The 21146-nt window shown below is 33.5% G+C and overlaps 1 protein-coding gene across 3 annotated transcripts; it reads right to left on the bottom strand.

Moving 5' to 3' along the window:
• Positions 1-240: 240 nt before the first annotated feature.
• LOC129908899 (transmembrane protein 94) lies at positions 241-20821 on the bottom strand. Of its 3 annotated transcripts, XM_055985723.1 has the most exons (10): positions 20456-20821; positions 20105-20407; positions 11523-12156; positions 10763-11459; positions 10541-10700; positions 4997-5093; positions 3026-4924; positions 708-831; positions 393-642; positions 241-320 (listed from the first exon to the last, which is right to left on the bottom strand). In XM_055985723.1, the coding sequence occupies exons 2-10, from the start codon at positions 20284-20286 to the stop codon at positions 248-250; spliced, it is 4116 nt and encodes a 1371-aa protein (XP_055841698.1). In that variant the 5' UTR covers positions 20287-20407; positions 20456-20821; the 3' UTR covers positions 241-247. The 3 variants fall into 3 exon arrangements, with proteins under 3 accessions (XP_055841698.1, XP_055841697.1, XP_055841699.1); XM_055985722.1 differs by having other exon boundaries at positions 20105-20821; XM_055985724.1 differs by having other exon boundaries at positions 10583-10700; positions 20105-20821.
• Positions 20822-21146: the final 325 nt, after the last annotated feature.

Here is a 21146-nt window from a genome sequence, read left to right as displayed (position 1 = left end):
TACAATCGAGTTAGATGAAAATAAAATAAAAATTAAATAAAAAAAAAAACACAATCAAAACAACAATTTCCTTTTTTTGTTTTTGTCTTTTCCATATAAAAAAAAGGATTTAAAAAAAAAACATACATTTTGCACGACAAAATAGTTGAAAGTCTGTTACATACAAAACAACAATACAAAAAAAAAAAAAACAGTGACTTTGTTAAAATATCGTCTTTTTTCTAGCTCTCTCACTGTTCTTTTCTTTTTAAAATGGAGAATTCATTCCAAGCTTAGTTCCAAAATCTAATCTTGCTCTTCGTTGATATCTTGTGTTGACTCTTTAAAAATTTAAGAAACAAAAATTAGTACAGTGAGGTCTAAAAGTGGTATACAAAAAATAGATAACTTACTTAATTTCTTGCCACTTGCATATTTCTGTCACAGCAAAACTTAGCAAACAACTAGCACATGTAAATACAATAACTGACCAAACAGCTTTAACCTCATCGAGGAGATTGCCATGTGCAAACAATTGAAGGACACAAATAACCACGTGCAATATGATAACTGATAAAATACTTAAAGTCCAGATACGATTTTTAAATGGGTTCTTCCGCCAGATGGAGTGATCACGATGTACAAATGAGGCGGATATTATCACTGTAAAACCAAATGATGTTAAAAACATTTAATGAAGGGATTCAAACGACATTGTGCCCACTTACCAAAGTGTAAAATTATTCCCAAAAGGGAGAAAATGCGAGCAACTTCTAAATGAATGTGAAGCTTGTCTTCGTCAATGTCCACTATTTCAACAGGATGCGCCATAAATGTACAAAATCCGAGAACCTTAAAGAAACGAAAACATTTTGAGCAAAAACAATTCTTCATTACTTCTCCAAATTCAAACCACCACCACTTCTCTGGTACGAAATCTATGCCCGCAAGGGGGACTTATCATTGATCTGGTTGAAGCGAATACGATTAAAGCTCTTCAAGTCAGTCTCGTAACGTATTCACTTAATTATAAAACAACAAGGAGGGGTTGATCGCATCGATGATAAAGAAAGGAACAGGAACAAAGATAGAGGATAACGCTCATGCCAACGATATTTAAAATATTCATGTCGGTATTAGCGAAGTGGTTAGAAGAAGAAGTCGAGGTTAAAGGGATGATACCTCAAATCAAAAGGGTATCAGGAGAGGAGTAGAAACGATAGACAACGTGTTTATGCTGAACTATGTGGTGAACAGATAGGTTGGTTCGATTCAGTTTACAGGAGTGAGTAGGGCTAAGGAAAAGAGTGGAGGAAGTCCACGAAGAAATGATGAGTAAGATCGGCAGGAGTTATGAGGGCAAAATTTGGACAGGATAGGGAGTAAGGCAGGGATGCCCGATAAGGCCAATTCTGTTCAACTTGTTAACGGCGAATATAGAATATTAACTGGGAAAGGGAAGATGGGGAGGGGTGAAAGTGTAGTGAAGAAGAAATTGCTCAGTGGCATACGCAGATGATGTGGTGGCAATGATGAAAAATGAAGAAGAAAAGTATGATAAAAACACAGGAGAGGTACTTCGAGAAGAAACGACGTGGAAAGGTGGAAAAAGAAACACATAAATATACAGGAAATGGAAGCTAAAGAGTATAAAAGAATTGAAGAAATTTGAATACTAAGTGTATGTGTTCAAAAATAATTGACTGTAGGGGGCAGATATATAGGACAGAGTAAAGAATGCACAGCGATAATGAAGGAAGGAAAATATTGTTTTTAATAACACAGAAAATTTGTAAACGGCTTGTCGAAAAAAATTATTTTAATAGTGAAATAAAAAAAAAACTTGAGTAGTTCACATTTGAAACAAATAAACAAATTAACGATGGAAACAAATATTTTCAATTAGGGTGTTCAAAAAAGTTTTTTTTTTTAGAGTAAATTAAAATAAATTAAAATATAGCATATTTTTGAGTGCCTAATGCGAAAATTCTCAATATTCCATTATTTTATAGAACACGTTCTATTAACTTTTTTTGTTGTGAAAATCTTTTTTTTTAATTAATTCAAAAAACATTTAATATTTAATATCCATGTTGAGTTTTTAAGTTTTACAAGCAATTGTTGAAGAAACAATTATTTCCGCCACACCCTAATACGAAAAATTTCAATTTAAACTCATTCAGCCCTATATCGTGAGTTCACTTGAACAAGATTCCATCCGGAAAAATTTTATTTTACTTTTCCCCTATTATGAGTTCCGGGCGAGATGTTGTTCACGTTTCGGAAACTCCCCATATCTTGAACTTTTTTTCAGATAATATGCGAGGTAGTCGAAAGCTCTTTCTCACTTAATTTTTGGTGACGAAAATGAAACTAGTTTAGCGGAAAATGTAAATTCCCTTCGGGGGAAACTCACGATAGCTACTCAAATTCCATTCGAACAAAAATATTTCGGGTAGAAAAATTTCCACTTGAAAATCAGGATAGGGCTGATTATTAACATTTTTTAACCCTCTGTAGGCACACCTCTTCTTTCGAATTTGGTTTATACTTTTTCATGTCGCTACAACTTTTTTCGGTCTCACTATTTTATAGAGAATCATGTATGAAATTTATGTAGAATATTCCGAGGATTTCGAATATTGTATTCACAATTCAAAAAAATGTATTTTCACCCTTATAAAGACCCTTTCTTGTGACCACTTTTAATTCGCACCCGTGTGCCGACAGAGGGTTAACAATAAAAACCTTGAATCAAGATATAAATAAATTTCTTAGTGAGTTCTGCAGCCATCAAATTTTGGCTTCGCAATCCGCCCGGGCGGCCGAGATGAAGGGAAATCAATAGGGAAAATAATCAGAGAAATAATGAACGAATCAAGGAGGAGAGAAGAGTGGATATAGAAAGAAGAGGAGGTACGAAGGGATAAGGTGAGAGAGAGAGGGGGAAGAGGAGGGAGGCTAAGTAGAAGGGCCTTGTAACCCTAAGGGGAATCAATACAAGCTAAAAAATTATTAAATAACATAAATCCTCCTTAATACTTACAATAATCAAAACCGGTGTAATAAATTTACATCCATAGCACCAGAGAACAAATCCAAACACCTTCGAATCATATTCCGTTTGTTTTTTGGCAGTGGCCCGATTCATAGTCTTCGAATCGGCATCTATATGTGCCAATGACACAGATATCATCGGCACTGGCAGACACATCAAATAAATCAAAGATAACGGTGTTAGTATAGGTGGCAGCGATAAACAGGCACTTAAAATATTTATAACTGATAAAGTTCCAGCACAGCATGCCCAATATTGTATACAATTCCAAAGTCCCGATGAGAAACGTCTTGACAATTCTATCAGAGCCACCGTCGACAGTGGATCGTCTCGACTCACTGATATCGAACATGGCAGTGAGTTGAGCAATCTACTGATATAGATCGGTGATACAGTGTGTCCCTGTGACTGCATGGGACGTGCATCGGCGCCTTCCAACAGTTCCAGGGACGCAGAATGCTGTTGCCTAGATAGGTTGCTACTTGAATAGTTTTTCAATTTCATAAGTCTAAGTTTGTTGTTTAGAATATTGGTTTCTGTGAATGCATCAATGGATTGGCAGACTTGTGGATATAGAGGTTCCACGGCAATACTGCAATCGGCTTGAAGGAATATTTCAGCATTCGCATTGCTTGCACTGGAACCTAGACATACGACAATTTCGCCATAGGACTGCATTATACTTAACATCTCGCGGGTAGCCTCTGCGGAACAATCTGTAAAAAGGGAAACCTGAAGTGGGACATTGTCGACTTGCTCCAAATGGGGGCGAATATTTTCGATGCCTCGCGGTAGTTTTGCTCGATTCGACATATCAAAGTGAATGGGAGCACTTTGTTCGGTGCTATCTGTGAGAATACTCATAGATCGTCCAGGTTCATCCATTGCCGAATCTTGTGATCGTTGATGTTCGACAGAGTTGTCCATGTTAATAGACTCATTCGACCCTCGATCCGAGTTCAAATTCAACATATTATAGTCATGATTAGAAATAGCCCCTGGTGCTGATGAACTAAGAGTTTTTGATGATTCCAAATTGAGAGGTTGCAAAAGGCAATTGAGTTCCGCTGTTCCTCCAGATAATCGTTGTTCAGGATTCGTCTTAACTGAATTAACAGTAAATTCAAATTTTCCGGAATTCTTGGGCGAATGTGGACTCGATTGATTTGGATCTTCGCTCAATAATGATATGTGACAATTCCAACCCGATTCGAGACCCATCTTCTCCGAGAACACTCTCGATCGCAGCTCATTCTCTTTACTAAAATGAACAAAGCGTATGCACGCCCGTTCCAGCTGCTCCACCAACTGCACAATGTCCGTCTGCGCCTGATACTGCATGGTCACCATACCGATGAACACCTGATGGCACTGCATCTCGAAACAGCCGTTCACATCGTTGATATCGTGATCGTCTTTGGTTTCGGAGAATAGCAACGAGTCCGTACTGATCGAGTGACTTAATTTGGTGTGTCCCTCGAAATCACAGTGCGACTTGTCGACATGTGCCATCCGATACTTGGACTCTGGCGGCAATTCTAGGTAAGCGATATTATCATTTTGTGCACCGCTCAGAGCTCCGATGATGCCATGACGCAAAGGACGATAGGCGAACGCTGTGCAGTATGCTGTTAGAGCACTACGCTGATAGAAGTCTTGAGCGCGTTTGCGATCGTGTTGGCTTAGTGTTCGTAGATCTTTGCCATCCCAGAAGTCATCACAGTAATCGAGGATTATGTCGGCAGTGCCTTGGGTGAAGAGTGATAAATAGCCTCCGGGATTTTCTCGCATTACAACTGAGAGTGAGTGGGGAAAAGGTACTTTAACTTTGGAAGTAAGTTGGAGTTGCCGAGCGAAACGGATGTCACGACGCACAACATCAGGTTGCTAAAAAAGAAAATCAAAATGGTTATTTAAATTATGACCGTTACATGTTTTTGTGTGTTTGTTTTTACTCACTAAATGCCTATAAGTAGCCAATTGTCCTTCCAATGAGAAACGGTCACAGGCATGGTCAGTGAATCCAATTTGCTTTGCCAATTCACAAAGGCAGCGTCTGTTATAAAAGGATGATGTTAACTTAATTAAAATCTTTTGTTTTTGTGAAAAGATAATCAAACAGAAAAAAGCAAAAAAAAACAAATCACTATGAACTCGAAATCAAAACAAAAATGTGTAAAATGTGATAAATAATGGTATCACAGCAAGCTATTGTGGAACTTAATTGAAAATCGAAAGAAGAGAGAAGAACACAAAAAACATAAAAAACAAATTCAATATTAAAAGGAAAAGTAATTTGTGGAAATTTAACACACACAGTTTATGGGTAGATGAGGAAGAAGGTTTATAAATGGTTTGATGAGATTGATGGTGCTGGATATTAACAGTATCTGTTAATGGTTTTGTGATTTATTTTTGCAAAAACCATTTTTTAATAACAAAAAGAAAAAAAAAATATTTACATGCACACCTTTTTTATCGGTAAACTTAAAATCAGAAACCCAAACTTAACCGACAAAAATAACCAAAAGAGAGTTAAGCTATGAAGTATTCATGTAGATCATTATATTCAAAAATATAAAAATTGTAAACTTGTGAATTTCCAACAAAAGTATAAACACTTTTCATATGAAGTTTTGATGGGTAGGAAATTTTCAAGACAAAAGGAATGCAGCTGACACGAACGAATTTGAGCTTGTGACCAAAACATTTTAGGTGTAGAGTTATTTCATAGACCATTTAAAGGAATTACTTAAGACGGGTAAGCGAAACTTTGGAGTTCAGTAGCAAATAATTGCGACGATTCCCTTCAGTGAAATTAATGGATAGAAATAAAAACTTGAGGCAAATCAATTGTTATCTTGCAAAAACGGCTGTTTAGGTTTAAAATTTATTTAAATTGACTATAGTGCGAAATAATAAGGAAGAAGTCTTAAAAATCTGTACAGTAGAAGTAGAATATTTTCTCTTAAAAAAGTTGTTTTTGTTTAAAAAAAAGTTGCTATATGTCACGACATGTCGCCCGGAAGAAAATTGTTACTTAATTTCAACAAAATTCTCAAAACTTAAAAAATTTGTTTACCCATAATTCTGCTTATCAAATATCTATAATTTTTTTGTGTACTCAAAATTCTGAAATTCTGTAAATTCCTAACTCTGCATTTCAAAATTCTGTAAATCTTAAGTTTACAGAATTTTAGAGTTATGACGCCAACTCAATTTTTACTTCACAATTTACAGAATTTTGAAATACGAAATAATGATTTAATAGAATTTTGAAAAATATTATTTGTTATGCAAACAAATTTTTTTAATGCAGAATATTTTTATTTGCAATAAGTTTTTTTTAATGCAAATATTTTTCTGTTGCAATAACTATTTTTTTTTTATTTGCAACAAATGTTTTTTAAAGTTTATAATGGAAAGCAAATGCATCAAAAATAAATTGATTTTTTACAACCCTGATTCAAGAGTGAGAGTGGAATTTGAAGCTTAAAATACACGCCAACTAACATTTTTCAGCTTACAGATTAACATAAGCTTGTATTATGCTTTATAGAAGTTTAATATTAATTGGAATACAGATATAGGACTAATGTTTTGATCAAAGCTCGATTATTATGAAAAATATATTATATTATTATATTGCTGAAAACAAAATAAAACTATCAACGTGAAAATGAGTGAGGGGGTAAAATTTCTAAACGAAGACATTTCGATACCAAACCTGAATCCCATGAAACTGAAAATTAATATTAAAAATTTAATACATAAATTCTGAAGACGAACTGAACTGAACTTGAAAAACTGGATTGGGTCGATTTTGGTGTAAAGAGCAACGTGATGTGCATTGAAACAATTTTTTTTCGAAAACTCTTTTAAGCTAATGAATTTTTCATACATACCTACATAATATGACATTTTAAATAATGACTTATACTTAATTATAACATAATGGTTTTATAAAGAAAAAAAAAAACAGAATTTAAAATCTATATTGCTGGGTTATTGAACAAATGATACTCAAGTAAATAAAATGGTATTTTGTAAATACATACAAAATGTATGAATGAGGTAAAAGTATTCAACAAAATACTTTATAGTTCAAAATTAAAACGCAAAATGAAGAATTTTCAACTGGACTAATGAAGTTTGAAAAATGGTATGTTTTTCAAAGTGTGGAAATTCCTCGACTGTTTGCTTCGAACACTCTGTTCGTTTGATCTAGTCCCGCGGTGGCAAATTACATCCAATTAATATTAACATTAATCCATTGAGTTTACTTCTCGTAAAATAGCTACAACTCAAGCTTGAAGCTCTGATATTACATTCAAATTTTGGTTGTGTCATTCAGTCAATAAAAGAACTCTACCATACACGGACCTTTCTTATATAGTCTCATTACATTTTTGGCTATGCAATTTTTTTGATGGTTGGGTTTTTTATTAATTCACTGCAGCCTAGGATTTGATCTAAGGTTTCTTCTTATTCATTGAAAACTCTTCATAAAGCATAGTATTCTTAGAGCTGGCATCAGATTATCGCTTTGTTTGAATATTAACAAATGTACCCAGGTTTTCTTCAAACTCTCATTATACTTTCGAGTTAATTGTAAATGAGTTCAATGTTTTAAGGACAGCCTAGCTGCAAAACATAATCTTATAATATTTTTGTTATGGTACTCGAAGTAATATTTATCACAACAAAAACATTACTGTTAAAAAAGAGCCAAGTTCTCCTATGTTGAAATTATGCTGGCACAAAAAGTACTGAGATGTAAAAGTGTACCAAGTTCTAAAGTTTGGGTTCAAATTCGTATCAATAAAATTTTGATTGTTCTCTTGACAATTTTTCTTTTAATTTCCGATTTTTAAAGTTATTTCAAAAATTGCCAAGTAAACAATCCAAATTTTTATTGATACGAATTTGAACCCAAACTTTAGAACTTGGTACACTTTTACATCTCAGTACTTTTTGTGCCAGCATAATTTCAACATAGGAGAACTTGGCTCTTTTTTAACAGTAATGTTTTTGTTGTGATTTCACTACTTTTTGCAAGGTAAGGCTGTAGAATTGAAAATCTCTATATTTGATGAAAATTCAGTGAAAATGGGCGGTTGCCCGCCCCCTGGCTGAAATTCTCAAATCTTAAATTTTTTCCTTTGTATAAACTACCAACTCTACCATTCTACCAAATTTCAAGATTCTACGATAATCAGAAGTGCTCTATTATATTTAAGGAAAATTCAGCGGAAATGGGCGGTTGCCACGCCCCCTGGCTGAAATTCTCAAATTTTAAATTTTTTCCTTTGCATAAACTACCAGCTCTACCATTCTACCAAATTTCAAGATTCTACGATAATCAGAAGTGCTCTATAATATTTGATGATAATTCAGCGGAAATGGGCGGATGCCACGCCCCCTGAATTGAAAATCTCAAATTTTCGATTTTTTCCTTTGTATGCACCACAAGTCCTATCACCGTGTAAAATTTCAAGTTTCTACGATAACGGGAAGTTCTCCATAATTTTGATGATCTGTCAGTGAGTGAATCAGTCAGTCAGTCAGTCAGTCAGTTACGGTTTTTGAGATTTTCGAAGCCCTATATCTCAGAAACTACTCATCGTAGCAAGCTGAAATTTTGTGAGGAGTTTTGTTTTGACTAGCTTAACAAATGAAGCGAGTTTGAAATTTCTAGTATCTTTGGTGTGGAAGTTAGATGGGGGTCGAAAATGGCCTGAGTTGTTTCCTGTAAATAAGGGTGTAGTGCCAAAGTTGCTAGAGAACTTGGCTGGGCACTACCGTGCCCCTTGATTTTCATTTCATTTTCCAATTACGCAAATTAAGTAACTGCTGGCAGCTAGCATCATGGTTTTGTTACGGGAGTTTTAACTTCTTTTGGAATTTTTTATTGCTTCAAAGTTTAGTCATGATGTATCTTTTTCTTCCTTTCTTCGGCCCAAATGTGATCTCGATGTCGAGTGGATCATAACTTTTTCACGTATTTGCTTCACACTAGTTAGCCGCCCAAAAGCTGCTGCGGCAAGCTTCCCGGTTTTAATTTTTTTAATTTTTATAAGACCAAATATTATGCTGGTGTGTTTGCTTTTGCTTATACCAGTTTGGGCCTGCCTTTCATACTTCACGGAACGCTGTATTAAGTTGCCTTTTAGACTTTCTGTACATTGTCCCACATGGTGAATCGTAAATCAGTGCTGGATGCACAGTCGCTGTGTAGAGCATTCTTTTCAGTTTAGCGGCCATTTTCGAGCAGAATTTTCGGCCAATTCATCCATCCTACACTAACGCAATGATTGATATCGTCATCACAAGTAGCTTCGCTATTGAATATAGATAGCTACGCCAAACTTTTCAGATTCAAGGTGCTATGTACCCGTAAATTAGTTGCATCAAAAATCAAATTCTATAGCGTTCTCAAAATCCTTTTAGAGGTATTTTCTATGAGATGAAATGTTATTGAGAAAATTGTTTTTCTATTGTTAGATATAAAAAAACTCGATGGATAGATATTTTCTAATCAACTATTATGTAGCCAATCCGAACGTTTGCTCTGAGCTTTAGATTAAATCTCGCTCTCTTATTTTAGTAACTTAGGTGGGCTTGTTTCTCATACAAAGGCGATCACAATTGTGATTTTTTAAAAAAGTTTGTAAAACGTGTTCTTGTTTTATCAACTTGAAAACAAATTAGATTTTCAAAAGACCATCAAACTTAATGGGTAAATCAAAATCTAAATACAAGTGCTATTACGGTAAATCTAAGAGCTGGGAGCAGATTTTTTGCGTGAGAGGTAACCGATTCATATAAATGTTGCCATCAATCCCATTCATGGAGATGACGAAGACAATAGACTGCCAACATGAAAAAAAGAGTGCATCAAAGGTATCATTTTTGTCTCTCTAAAAAAGTTGTGAAGGAGAGTAGGGCGTCAGGATCCAACTAATTTAAAGTGCTTACTTTCACTAAATCAATTTTCAGAAAAATGGTAGCCACTTTTGATGCACGTTTTTTTTTTTTGCAAAGGCTCCATTTTTGTCGTCACAATTATTCGGACTAACTTCAATGTTGTTAAATGAACCAACTGCCCAGACAAAACGAAAATTTCAAGTTTAATTATATCATATTTACATAAGTTTAGTAAAAGAAGTAATCTGGTTCTAATTATTTATTTTTAACTAATCTGATTTATCTGTTTGAAGAATAATTTCATATTCATTTATACCTGGGTTTTACTATAATTAATTGATGTTACCTCTACACTATAATATTTTTTTTAAATTAAAATAAACTAAAAACAAAAATTCCGAAGGGTCATCAAACATGCCTGGATAGGGTATAATAATTGATATTCTAATTAAAATATATGAATTAATTCCAATGATTGAAATTAAATACTTTTTTTATAATAATTTAATTTGTATTTTGAAAAAAAAAAATAATAATTAAATGAATGAGTAGCAAAAAGGAAATGAAACTACGTACCCATGCAATAAGGAATTCAAACTGGACTCAACGATCGCATACCGATTTGTTACAGGCACTAGATCCTTATCCAACATTGCAACAGCAGTCACGTGTCCACAAAATTGTCCATAATGTGCATGCGTTGATGGGCTGCATGTATTGAGTAAAATCGCTAGACCTGCATTATTTAAACAAGGTTACATGCATTCACTTAATTGAAATTGCAACACAACACAGCACCTAATGGTTTTAAAGATTTAATGTGCGTTTTCCATTCGTGGTCGTCAAACTCCAATCGAAATGGACAATGTTGATCGTGTGTTAAATCCAATACCTCGGCAACAATTCCACCATCTTTATTCTCTTGATTGTTGTGCATACTGTCTGATTCATTACTCGATTGGTAACCATCGGTAGGATCGTCTTGGGTGTCATGGAGGAAGAAGACTTTTTCCGCAGTTGGATTTGGCCACGATAGAATACCTTTCTTGTCAACACAACACAAAGCTGTAATGGAGCCAAGTACTTGAACAACATTAGCACTTCGTGGAAGTAGTTCACTCTCTCCATTCCATAATTGTAACCAATTTCGAAATACATTGGATCTTAAGAGTGATATACTCTCGTAGTCATATGTCGGTGTGTCGAGATCACCTTCGTATGATTTCTCAGAATCTTTGGCTATTAGGAGTTGTGGCGTTCGTAGAAACGCTTGCAGTCGAGCTACACCCCAGAGATTCATAGAAATCCACATGATGGGGAAGAAAAGTGGCAGAAGTGGAATTACAGCTCCAACTGGTGACTCAACGAAGAATTGCTGCCAATTGTGGCTGGGATTTTCTCCCAATCCCAAACCATACATTCTTAAAATACCGGCCAAAAAAGTGATTCCAGCACTTAGAATGAAGCCCCATTGTTGAATATACTTGGTGGCAAGCTGAAAAATAAATTAAAAATATTTAAGATGAAACTTTTATGAATGAGATAGGAAAAACCTTACCAAATATCTTTGTTGATTGTAAATAGTTGGTGGTCGTTTTAATGAATCTTCTAGGATGATTTTCAAATTCTCCAAAAATGGAGTGTTTTCTAGGCAGCATATTATATCTGGCAATGGTGTTCTCGCCAAAGGTTTGAGTGGGGGTTCTTGGAACTGGGCTACACCATACAAATCGTTTGCTTTGAATGTTTTTTTACCCTCTAACTCACAACATGGCCCAGGTGTAGTGTGCCCGGGACGTAATACAATATGATCACCTTTAACTAGTAAAGCCCATGGTAGGTTGACAATAACACCATCACGATATGTCCATTGCAATGAAACACAAGGCGATATTGGACAGCAGACGTGTGGGTAGTTTTTGGGTTCCCATTCGGCACAGAGCTCTTCTTCGGCCAATTTGATTTCATTGAGAACTTTTCTTGTCTTTCGGAAGATTTCTGTACGTCGAAGGTTGTTTTCTCTAACGACAAGAAAAAGATCAAATGCTAGAATGAGGGCTAGTAGAACACCAGCTATATAGTCTTGAGCTACGAACAGTCCAACGGTGGTGATAATTGAGGTGACTATGGCGAACCATCCCAAAGGGCTGTCGTAGCGCTTAACGAAAGCCGATCGGATTTTGCGGTATAAGCTGTAAAAAAAAAACAATAAAATAAAACATCAATAAGCTTAAGGCTCTAAATTTGGCAAATAAGTTTAATTTTCGGGGAAATGAGAGTAAAAAAGTAAGAATACGAAGTTTAAAGTAATTTGGGTTGGTACAGCGTAGATAAGATAAGGAATGGTTGTTAAGACAGGGTAATCTAAATGCCAAGCCTTAGTATAGGTACTCTCATTGACATGAAACCAAGAATACGATAATGCAGAGTAATCGAGCAGATATCCCTGCAGGGTCGAAACAAAAAAAGGTCGTAAAAGTGATCAAATATGTACTCATCTGGGGGAGGGAGGTTAGAGTACTTTCCACCTGCAAGGACGAGAACCCTAATTTTAAAGCAATTTGCTAGACAACTTAAGTATAAATTTATGATATTGGAAAGTATCTTTTTGCTAATTCACGGAAACTGTCTTTGAAAGTGTTTGCCATCAAGTTTAAAATGCTTGCATTCGGTATTGATGAATATCTGTTTCGTTGGATAAGTAATTATCGTCCAATTTAATTTGGTTTGTGTCCTTCGGATGAGGAACTTCAACGACAAAATAATATAAGATCATGAAATTCTGATCTCAAATCCTATGTCCAGTGGGGACATAGAATTTAATGCTTCTAAAACGCAATGCTGCTTATGAAATCTCCCCCATTTGCTACTATCCATAAGTGGTACTTCTATCGAGGAAATTCATACTGTGTTTACATATTGAGAGTAGCCAAAACCCCTTCATACGAGAACATGCTTATCGTCTTTGCGATGGGACAAATTTGTTTATTCTCGATTTTTAAACATACAATTAATAAGCGGTCTCTTTCGTTTCGTGGTTTCTAGGGAGGAAAGAACATAAGCTCGGCTTTAGTCACTACCTAATCATTAAAAAGTTTAACTTTTACTGACTACATGAGCAGTGAAGAAATGATGAATATCGATATCCCTACACTAACTCTCAAAAAATTGACGTGGATGATTTCAGCCATCATTGCGGCACTTTAGAACAAAAGAAGGACCAGCTCAAGATGTTTGTATACAAAAAAAAAAACACATACATTGTTTGCTATTTTTTAGAAAATTGTATCTAAGCAAACACATGTTTTACTTGGAGTTCCACAAGGAAGCCACTTTTTTAATACTTTTTTAAGACATCTTTAAGCATATTTTGTATTCTAAAATTCTCAAATTCCCTAACGACTTAAATTTAAAAAAAATGTAATGGAACTTAACTTTTAAAGCGCTCCTATTCAGGAACAAAAACCCATATTTATCTTGTTATTGCACCGAGGATATGGTGCTTTAGCTACATAAATAAAATTCAAAGTGTTTAAAAACTATTCTTGTTATTTGCTTCTCGATATCTTCCTTGGTACTCGAATCAAAATCCTCCGGCTTATGAATATGGATAAAGTCTCTAGGACTACCAATACTCACAAAATGAAGATAATAATGTTCTTCTATTTATCAACTTCTATCGGGATCAACCAATTCACCCTCCATTCTCAGCATAATGAACATAAATACTCGCCCAAGACTTACTCACAGGGTACAGGACAGTTAACTACGGAATAAATGAGCCTGTTAATATTATGCACATTGACATTATAATCAAATCATTGCATTGGTTTAAATTTATCAAAAAGTATTTTTACAATAAAACTGTTACTAAGTAATAATCTGTTGACTTCATAATTTTTGAAAAGGCTTTTTATTGCCATCTATACGTCTGTTTTGAGCTTTGAAGGTCATACTGAGAAGTTTCAACCAAGCGGTTACTATTCTGCTTTTTAAAAGTTGAAGTGACCTCTACTTTGAAATGTGTTTCTCCCAGGAACGACTATCGCCTCATCATTAGGCCACGACAGCACGTAACTGATAAACCCACTGCACGAAAGGCATTTTGGAGTAGAAAGCACTTTAATTGTTAATAAAATAAGTAAAAACAAAAATGTTCCTCTTATATTTTCGTTTGTAACTTTTTTTGCTCGATTTTTTGAGTACATTCAAATATTTAATAGTTTAATAGTTCAAGGTCATTGTATGTAATTAATTGTGTAGACTATTTATTCAGAATTATTCTCTGCATTGCCAGGCAAATCAATTAAATTCTTTTCGCAAAGATATGATACTGTATTAAAGTCACCCTTTTGAGCATGAAAGTTTATTAACATAGCAAAATAAACAGAAGAAAATGTTTCGTGCGCACTTGTTGACTATCAAACCAACTAAATTAATTGAGTTCCCCATTTCTCCATTTAATTACACTAATTGAAATAAACATTAATTTACTGAACATTCCTCTGGTATTTGATCCTTACACGCCCTTAAACATTTTATTAAACAAGAACAGGTGCAGTGTAAGAATTCAAAAATATCTATGGAAGCTAGAGAACAAATTCGAACAGGTAGTTTTTTTTTCTATTTTGAGTTGATATTATGTAGGTACATGTTAGAAAACCACACACTTGTTCTTTATTTTTATTTTTAATTTCAAATAACTTTCTCATTTGTCTAACACAAAAATATGTATGTGTTTGAGTTCTAATAAGAATTTTAGTCTGACATTTTGAAAAATTTGGTACAAAAATAATTAAACGCCCATCAGTCGTCTGCTTCTGCTGTTTGTACAGATGTTTCAAGAAGTTCAATACAATTTTGATTAATTAAATTTAAGGGGAGACAATAAAATGGCTTCATCCAATTCATTGATGGGCAACAATGGAAAACTATTCGATATATTGTCCATCGAAATTCTTTATTACAGTTCAATGTCACGTTTTTGTGTGAGCTTTTTGTATTTTATTAATCGGATAATCTGTTTTCTGTAAACTATAGCTCCATTCAACAATCATCACATTAACATGCTCCAGTTTCGTCGGCATTTCACAGCTTAATTTATTTTTTGACTGACAATTGAATTTGGCAAGCAAATAGCTGGGACAGTGGCAGAGGAAGCGGCAACCGCTCCTCCAAAAATAATCGCATCTCAAAATTGAATGAACGAACAGGGCCGGATAGAATATAAGTGAAGGCGTGTAGGGCGAAGTGAAAATCTTGAACTTTGGGAAATAATGATCTACCATATGAACCTTATTAGTTCGTATGTAAATATACCCGAGCATTGAATAGTCATTTTAACTAGCTTTCTTAGGGTTTAAGATAAAATTCACTAGGGAAAATTGAAATTTATTTTAGGACCAAAATTAAAATTGATTATATGTATTCTTTATCTCTTGAAATATACACAAAAGAAATAATAATGTTATGTATCATCAAATTAAATCAGTGGTGCAAATTATGACTTTATTCTTCTTGAAAAAAATGAAATAAATTAATTAATAAATTCTTTTTGAAAAAAATGTTCTTTAAAGTGATGAGTCTAGGTCGAACTAAACGCTACACAAACGCAGTAGGTGAAAGGACCAGCATTAGAATGAAGGCATCCATAAGAAATCTTTTGCTGGCGGTAAATTGCATGCCAATATCGTATACATTTATACATGATTATGATGCTAAACGTACTTCTCGGTAGTTGAACCATTGAGTTACAATATTTCGCCTTGTCTTGCAATACCAGGTGTTATAGAAGAATCGAAGATATGAAAAATTTTTGGAAAGCAACTTAAAAAAACTGGAACAATATTCTTATTCATCGGAATCAACATCACCACATACCAAAGTTATTTGATTTTTTTTCTATTATTTTAGATTTTGTTTGTTACTTTTTAGGTTACCACGATTATACAAACATGAATAACTTTAATGCATAAGTTATGAAGGCGCTTTAATATTCTGCACAAATAAAAACGTATGGGTGGTTTTTAAAGCTTGGGATTCGAATAATCTTTCAGGATTTAGACTACCACAACTTAAAAATTATGAATAATTATAAGAAGAGGTTTGTGTATTTTCATACTTGCAGGCAGCTGCTTGTGTAATTATTGTTCATTCGGTTTCTTTCACTTTTTCTCCAAAACCTTCAATATAAATTGATTACACAAGCAGCTGCCTGCAAGTATGAAAATACACAAATCTCTTCTAATAATGAATTAAAAATTTGACCAGTGGTCAACTTCTTTCCGCTCATATCCCTCCTTGTATACGAACAACGAATTGTTGTCATACGAATAGAGTTGGAGAAAAAGTGAAAGAAACCGAATGAACAATAACAGAATTGTCTGAGTTAATAAAAATGCTAGTCGGTTCAAGTGAACTTGATAATTGGAAAACCTATTCGGGGTTATGAATTCACAAGTGGCAGCGCTGGTGCGAAGCGTAGTGCGTCGGCCTCCCAACCGCTAGGTCGTGAGTTCAAGCCCAGCTCGGGCAATTTTCAAAATCAATTGAACATAAGCGACTTAGCAGATCGGGTTGGTCCCCGTGAAATAGCTATAACTCATTCATATAACCTGGTTATACAAAAAACTTTAAAGACGTTCCTAAATATGATCAAATAGTAAGTTATCAATCGCCAATTTATCATTCAAATCAGAGTCGGTAAGATCAAGCCGTCCGCTTGTGAAAGCGAAGTTCCAATATACACAGTGAAACTGGGGATTAGGTAGTAATTACTATAACCTTGGACAAATTTATTAAATGCGTTAACGACTACCGTTAGACATTTAGGTGTTATACAATTTCCTTAAAGAGAAGATTAGTGTATTTAAGAATTGAATTGATTCCATGTCGTTTATTTAAAAAGCGAAAAATAACGGACCTAAATGGCTTTGTTGTGGAACACAATGTTTTTTCATATCAATTTTGAATTGTAGTTTTAGGGCTTTCTTATTGTGGTGTAGATACAACATTTTCGGTATATAGGGTAGGTGGTGATAGTTACAGAAATATAAATAAAAATCGTAGCCATATATTTTGTGAGTTATGGGAATTCGCAAATAAATCGAAAAAATGGTCACCTTGTGACGGTTTATCATGTAACAATTTTAACTCAGCTGTATCAGTTTTAAACAAACCATCTCGACTAAGTACTCAAAAATTGTACATAAACGGTAGTGTAAAAAAAAACGGACTACGCCTTTTTGGCAAGTTAGCTTAAAAGTTGGTGTGTGATTTAAAACACAAAAACAGTGGATACAAATCTAAGTTTTTTTGCTTGAACGTGTTGTTTGTTGTACATGTTATAATACAAAATTTATAAAATTCACATCACGCATGAATGAAGTTCATGCTAGATTCAAAATTTTAGACTACACTCAAGTGCAATGCGTCCACACCATTGATCAAAAACGCTTACTGTCTTGGTCTTATTGTACGTTACACGCCACGTAGGAAATGTAAAATTAGTATCGCTGGATTAAAATGTTTTGGTGATAGCAATTTCAAGAGCTACTTAAAGACCTGTAGCAGCTAATCATTATTATTATCATTCATTTACTTAAATATTTAAAATTTTCAATTAATTAATAAATGAAATAATTTGTTTTAGTTTTTTGATACGCTTTTGTCTTTTAATTTTTTAACTTGAATTTTATTGAATGAGTATTGGTCAAGTCTGAATCAAGACCATTATCTATAGACCTACATGTAGGTAGCTAAAAATAAAAAACTACAGTTATTTAATACAGATAGTTAATACAGTCTCCTAATCAATATAAAAACATACGAAAGTTTATGACTACAATAATGAGTTATAGACGGATTAATAAAAGTTCATTTGCTACTCAATTGACTTTAAGTTAAAGGTTTTACTATCAATTCGACTATTTAAAACGCCCATCCCAGTAAGCACACTTGTTGCCGAGTTAACTATCCTTCCAAAGAAACTTTAAGTGTTTTATAGGTAGGGTCAATGTGGGTAAATGTAAACAGGGGTAAATGAAAACATGGCTCATAACAAGCTTCAGTTAAATCTATTTGATGCATACATAAGTACAAATCGCGGACGCATGTATCTTTTAACTTATACGTCAAGCTCATTGCTGTCAAGAGAGAATTCATTCGACGAGCGTATTTTCCGTGAAAGATAATTTTTTAAAGTGCCAAACAAGTCGTTAGTCTTTCAGAAAAATTAAATATTTTTGCAGATTCAATAAAGTCAGTATAATTTGCAAATATTTTTTTGTTTTTAATTTTGATGTAGATTCTATGTGATACAAGCAAATTTTAAAATACAGGACATTTATGTCGATTTGCATGTGTTTACATTTACCCCAGAATATTTTTCATAATGGGTAAATGTAAACAACGTATTCTGGGGGTAAATATAAACATACATTTTTGGTGAAATTATTGGTTTTAATAAAAATAACATATTTTAAGTCAATTACTACTGCTAAAGTGCCGCGGAGTCACATTTTAAAGTAGCCAACACCATCATTTTCAGTGGATGATGTTGCAAAATCGGCCTTTGACGTAAAAAAACAAAAAATATTACGTTCAGAGCTGCTCAGGATGCATATTGGGCGCCTATATAAAGAATCAAAGGAAGAAAACAAAAACTTTTATTGGAATTTGAAAAAGTTTTTGTCAAATACCTTCTTGAACGTTTTTCAAGTTGTTATCCATATGATAAAGAGGAAATTCTAAATTTTATACCACCGTTTACATTTACCCCGAATTTGCAAAAAAACACAAACATGGTGGGGTATTTGTAAACATGCCATATTTGACAGTAATGTAAACAATTTGGGAAATATTTGTTTATATTTATAAAGAAGAATTGCCATCATTTCATATTTGCATTTGAAGATACCATTCAAGTTGTTCCGTGAAAACATAAAAAAATCTAAAGTCGAAAGAAAAAAAAGACATGAAATTGTTTACATTTACCCACATTGACCCTAACTTAACTTGTTTTTCTGTGTAGGCTATAGGTCGTTTTTGATAACTAATTATTTTTCGTCGACGTTTCAAGTGTGAATACACTCTTCTTCAGGACTAAAAAATAAAATTATTCTAAAAAATTATAATATAAATATATTATTTTTAGTCCTGAAGAAGAGTGTATTCACACTTGAAACGTCGACGAAAAATAATTAGTTATCAAAAACGACCTATAGCCTACACAGAAAAACAAGTTAAGTTATTTAACAAAGGTCACGAAAAAGGAATAACAGTTTGTTTTATAGGTACTTATTCACAAAAAAAAATAAAATTAAGCAACAAGCTTTTTTTATTTTATTACCTATTTAATACAATTCACACATTTTATTTAACAGCCTTATTGTGATTTGCAACTATCAATCGATAGTTGATAAATACTGAAATTTGGGATTTTTAAACCTAATTTATAGGAAAACTAATCAACTTTTTAATGGAATTTTTTAATTAGATTTCAATTAATAACGGTTATGACCATTTTCTTATTTCAAAACTAAATAATAATGTATCGAAATTAAATTTGTATCAACTATCAATTGATAGTTGCAAATTGCAATAAGGATGTAAGTGTTTTTTTTTCGACGTCGACTGTCTACTCGATAAAAGAAATAAAAACAAATAGTTTACCGGCTTTGTTGTTATCATCACGTAAATAATCTAGATTGCATTAAAAATACTAATTAATCTAATCTGAATATAATACATTATCAAATTCCAATCTCGTTTCGCCCCCAGGCCATCATCAAAAACCATTCCAATGCGGCCATGAGAGCGAGACGTTTTTTTGTAATAAATAAAAATAACAATCTCGTCGCGGTGCGTCAGGCCAAAGCATTTTGCGCCTGCTTTTATTTTACTCCTTATATCTAAAATCAACTAATAACAACAACAACAAAACCCATCTGGCTTTTTTTCCGACTATCTAGAATAATTCTAGATAATCAGTTTTTTGTATATGTATCTACAAAATATGTATTTATTTGTTATGATAAAAATGACCCTGACACAAGATCGTTCTATATACAAAAATTTGCATTTTATTTATTTGTCTGACAAAATATAGAATAGAGAGTATATAATTGAGTTTATTTTTACCTCTCCTGATTGTATTTGGATTCATAGCAAAGGACAACTTGAAAGATTTCATCGTGGAGTCGAGCCAGCGCTGCTTTAGTCGAAAATCCATAACTGGGATTGTCTGTTGTTGATTTGTTGGTTTTGGTCGTCGTTGTTTGGTTGCAGGTGGAGCTAGTCTTTTGTTCGGACGATACGACCATTGTAATGTGATGCTCATTGAAGCGGAAACCTTGATAGTTTTTACTAAGCCTCGATTTCAATAAAATTTAATTGAAAAATTGCACTTTTTTTTTATTGTGATTGTTTTTATTTGAATGAATTCTATGGATACAAAGGTTACACTAATTAAATGAAAAATTATATATATACTATGTGGCTATGGGACTCCTGTGGCGGTGGGGTCTTCTTTCTTCTTCACTTAATACATAACTTAAAAAAATTTATAGATAGATTCTCTGAATGGCACTACTTGGATATATTGCTTTTTTTTTGTATTTTCTTTAAGGTTGTTTTCGCAAAATTATTGCGCGAGATTTTTTGGATTTATTTTCGCTTCATAATTCACTCAACACCTGGGGGCACTTTTTGTATTTGAAATTAAATGATTTTTGTTGAGAAAATCCTTTATTTTTTTTGGGGAAATGGAAAAAAAAATACACTTGACTTGCGGTGTGAAACTTGTCGGATTTTCTGCAGTTTGTAGAGAGCAAACGGCAAAATGTCAAAATTTGACAGATATATACTGGAAAATTTTGAAAAAAAAAACAAGGTGTGAGAGATAGAGAGGTAGTGTATTGGAATGTTTGGAAATTTATGTAGGATGAAAAGAGAGAAATGTATTGTAGGATGGTGAATTAAATTTTAGCGTTGTTCAGTGACCAGATTAGAATAGAGCGTACAGAATACCACTTATCAATAAAAAACAACTGCAGGTTCTATGGTGCGTGTCTGCATTTGTTTTGACGATTTATTTCATTTTCTTATTGAAACATATTGAAATATGGAAAGCTTGAAAGGTTGAAAATGGATCACAAAATATGAAAACAAATTCAGGAATTAA

This window comes from Episyrphus balteatus, chromosome 2, assembly GCF_945859705.1.
Source record: "Episyrphus balteatus chromosome 2, idEpiBalt1.1, whole genome shotgun sequence".
NCBI classification, from domain to species: Eukaryota; Metazoa; Arthropoda; class Insecta; order Diptera; family Syrphidae; genus Episyrphus; species Episyrphus balteatus.
This window is presented reverse-complemented; position numbering and strand designations above follow the sequence as displayed.

Bases quoted from the DNA above. Each gene is read 5' to 3' on its own strand.
- LOC129908899 (XM_055985722.1), bottom strand. From the start codon at position 20,286: ATGGTCGTATCGTCCGAACAAAAGACTAGCTCCACCTGCAACCAAACA. The intron at 4,925-4,996 runs GTGAGTAAAAAC...TTTCTTTTTTAG, and splicing joins TGGCTACTTATAGGCATTTA to CAACCTGATGTTGTGCGTCG. The intron at 832-3,025 runs GTAAGTATTAAG...CGTTTCTTTAAG, and splicing joins TTACACCGGTTTTGATTATT to GTTCTCGGATTTTGTACATT.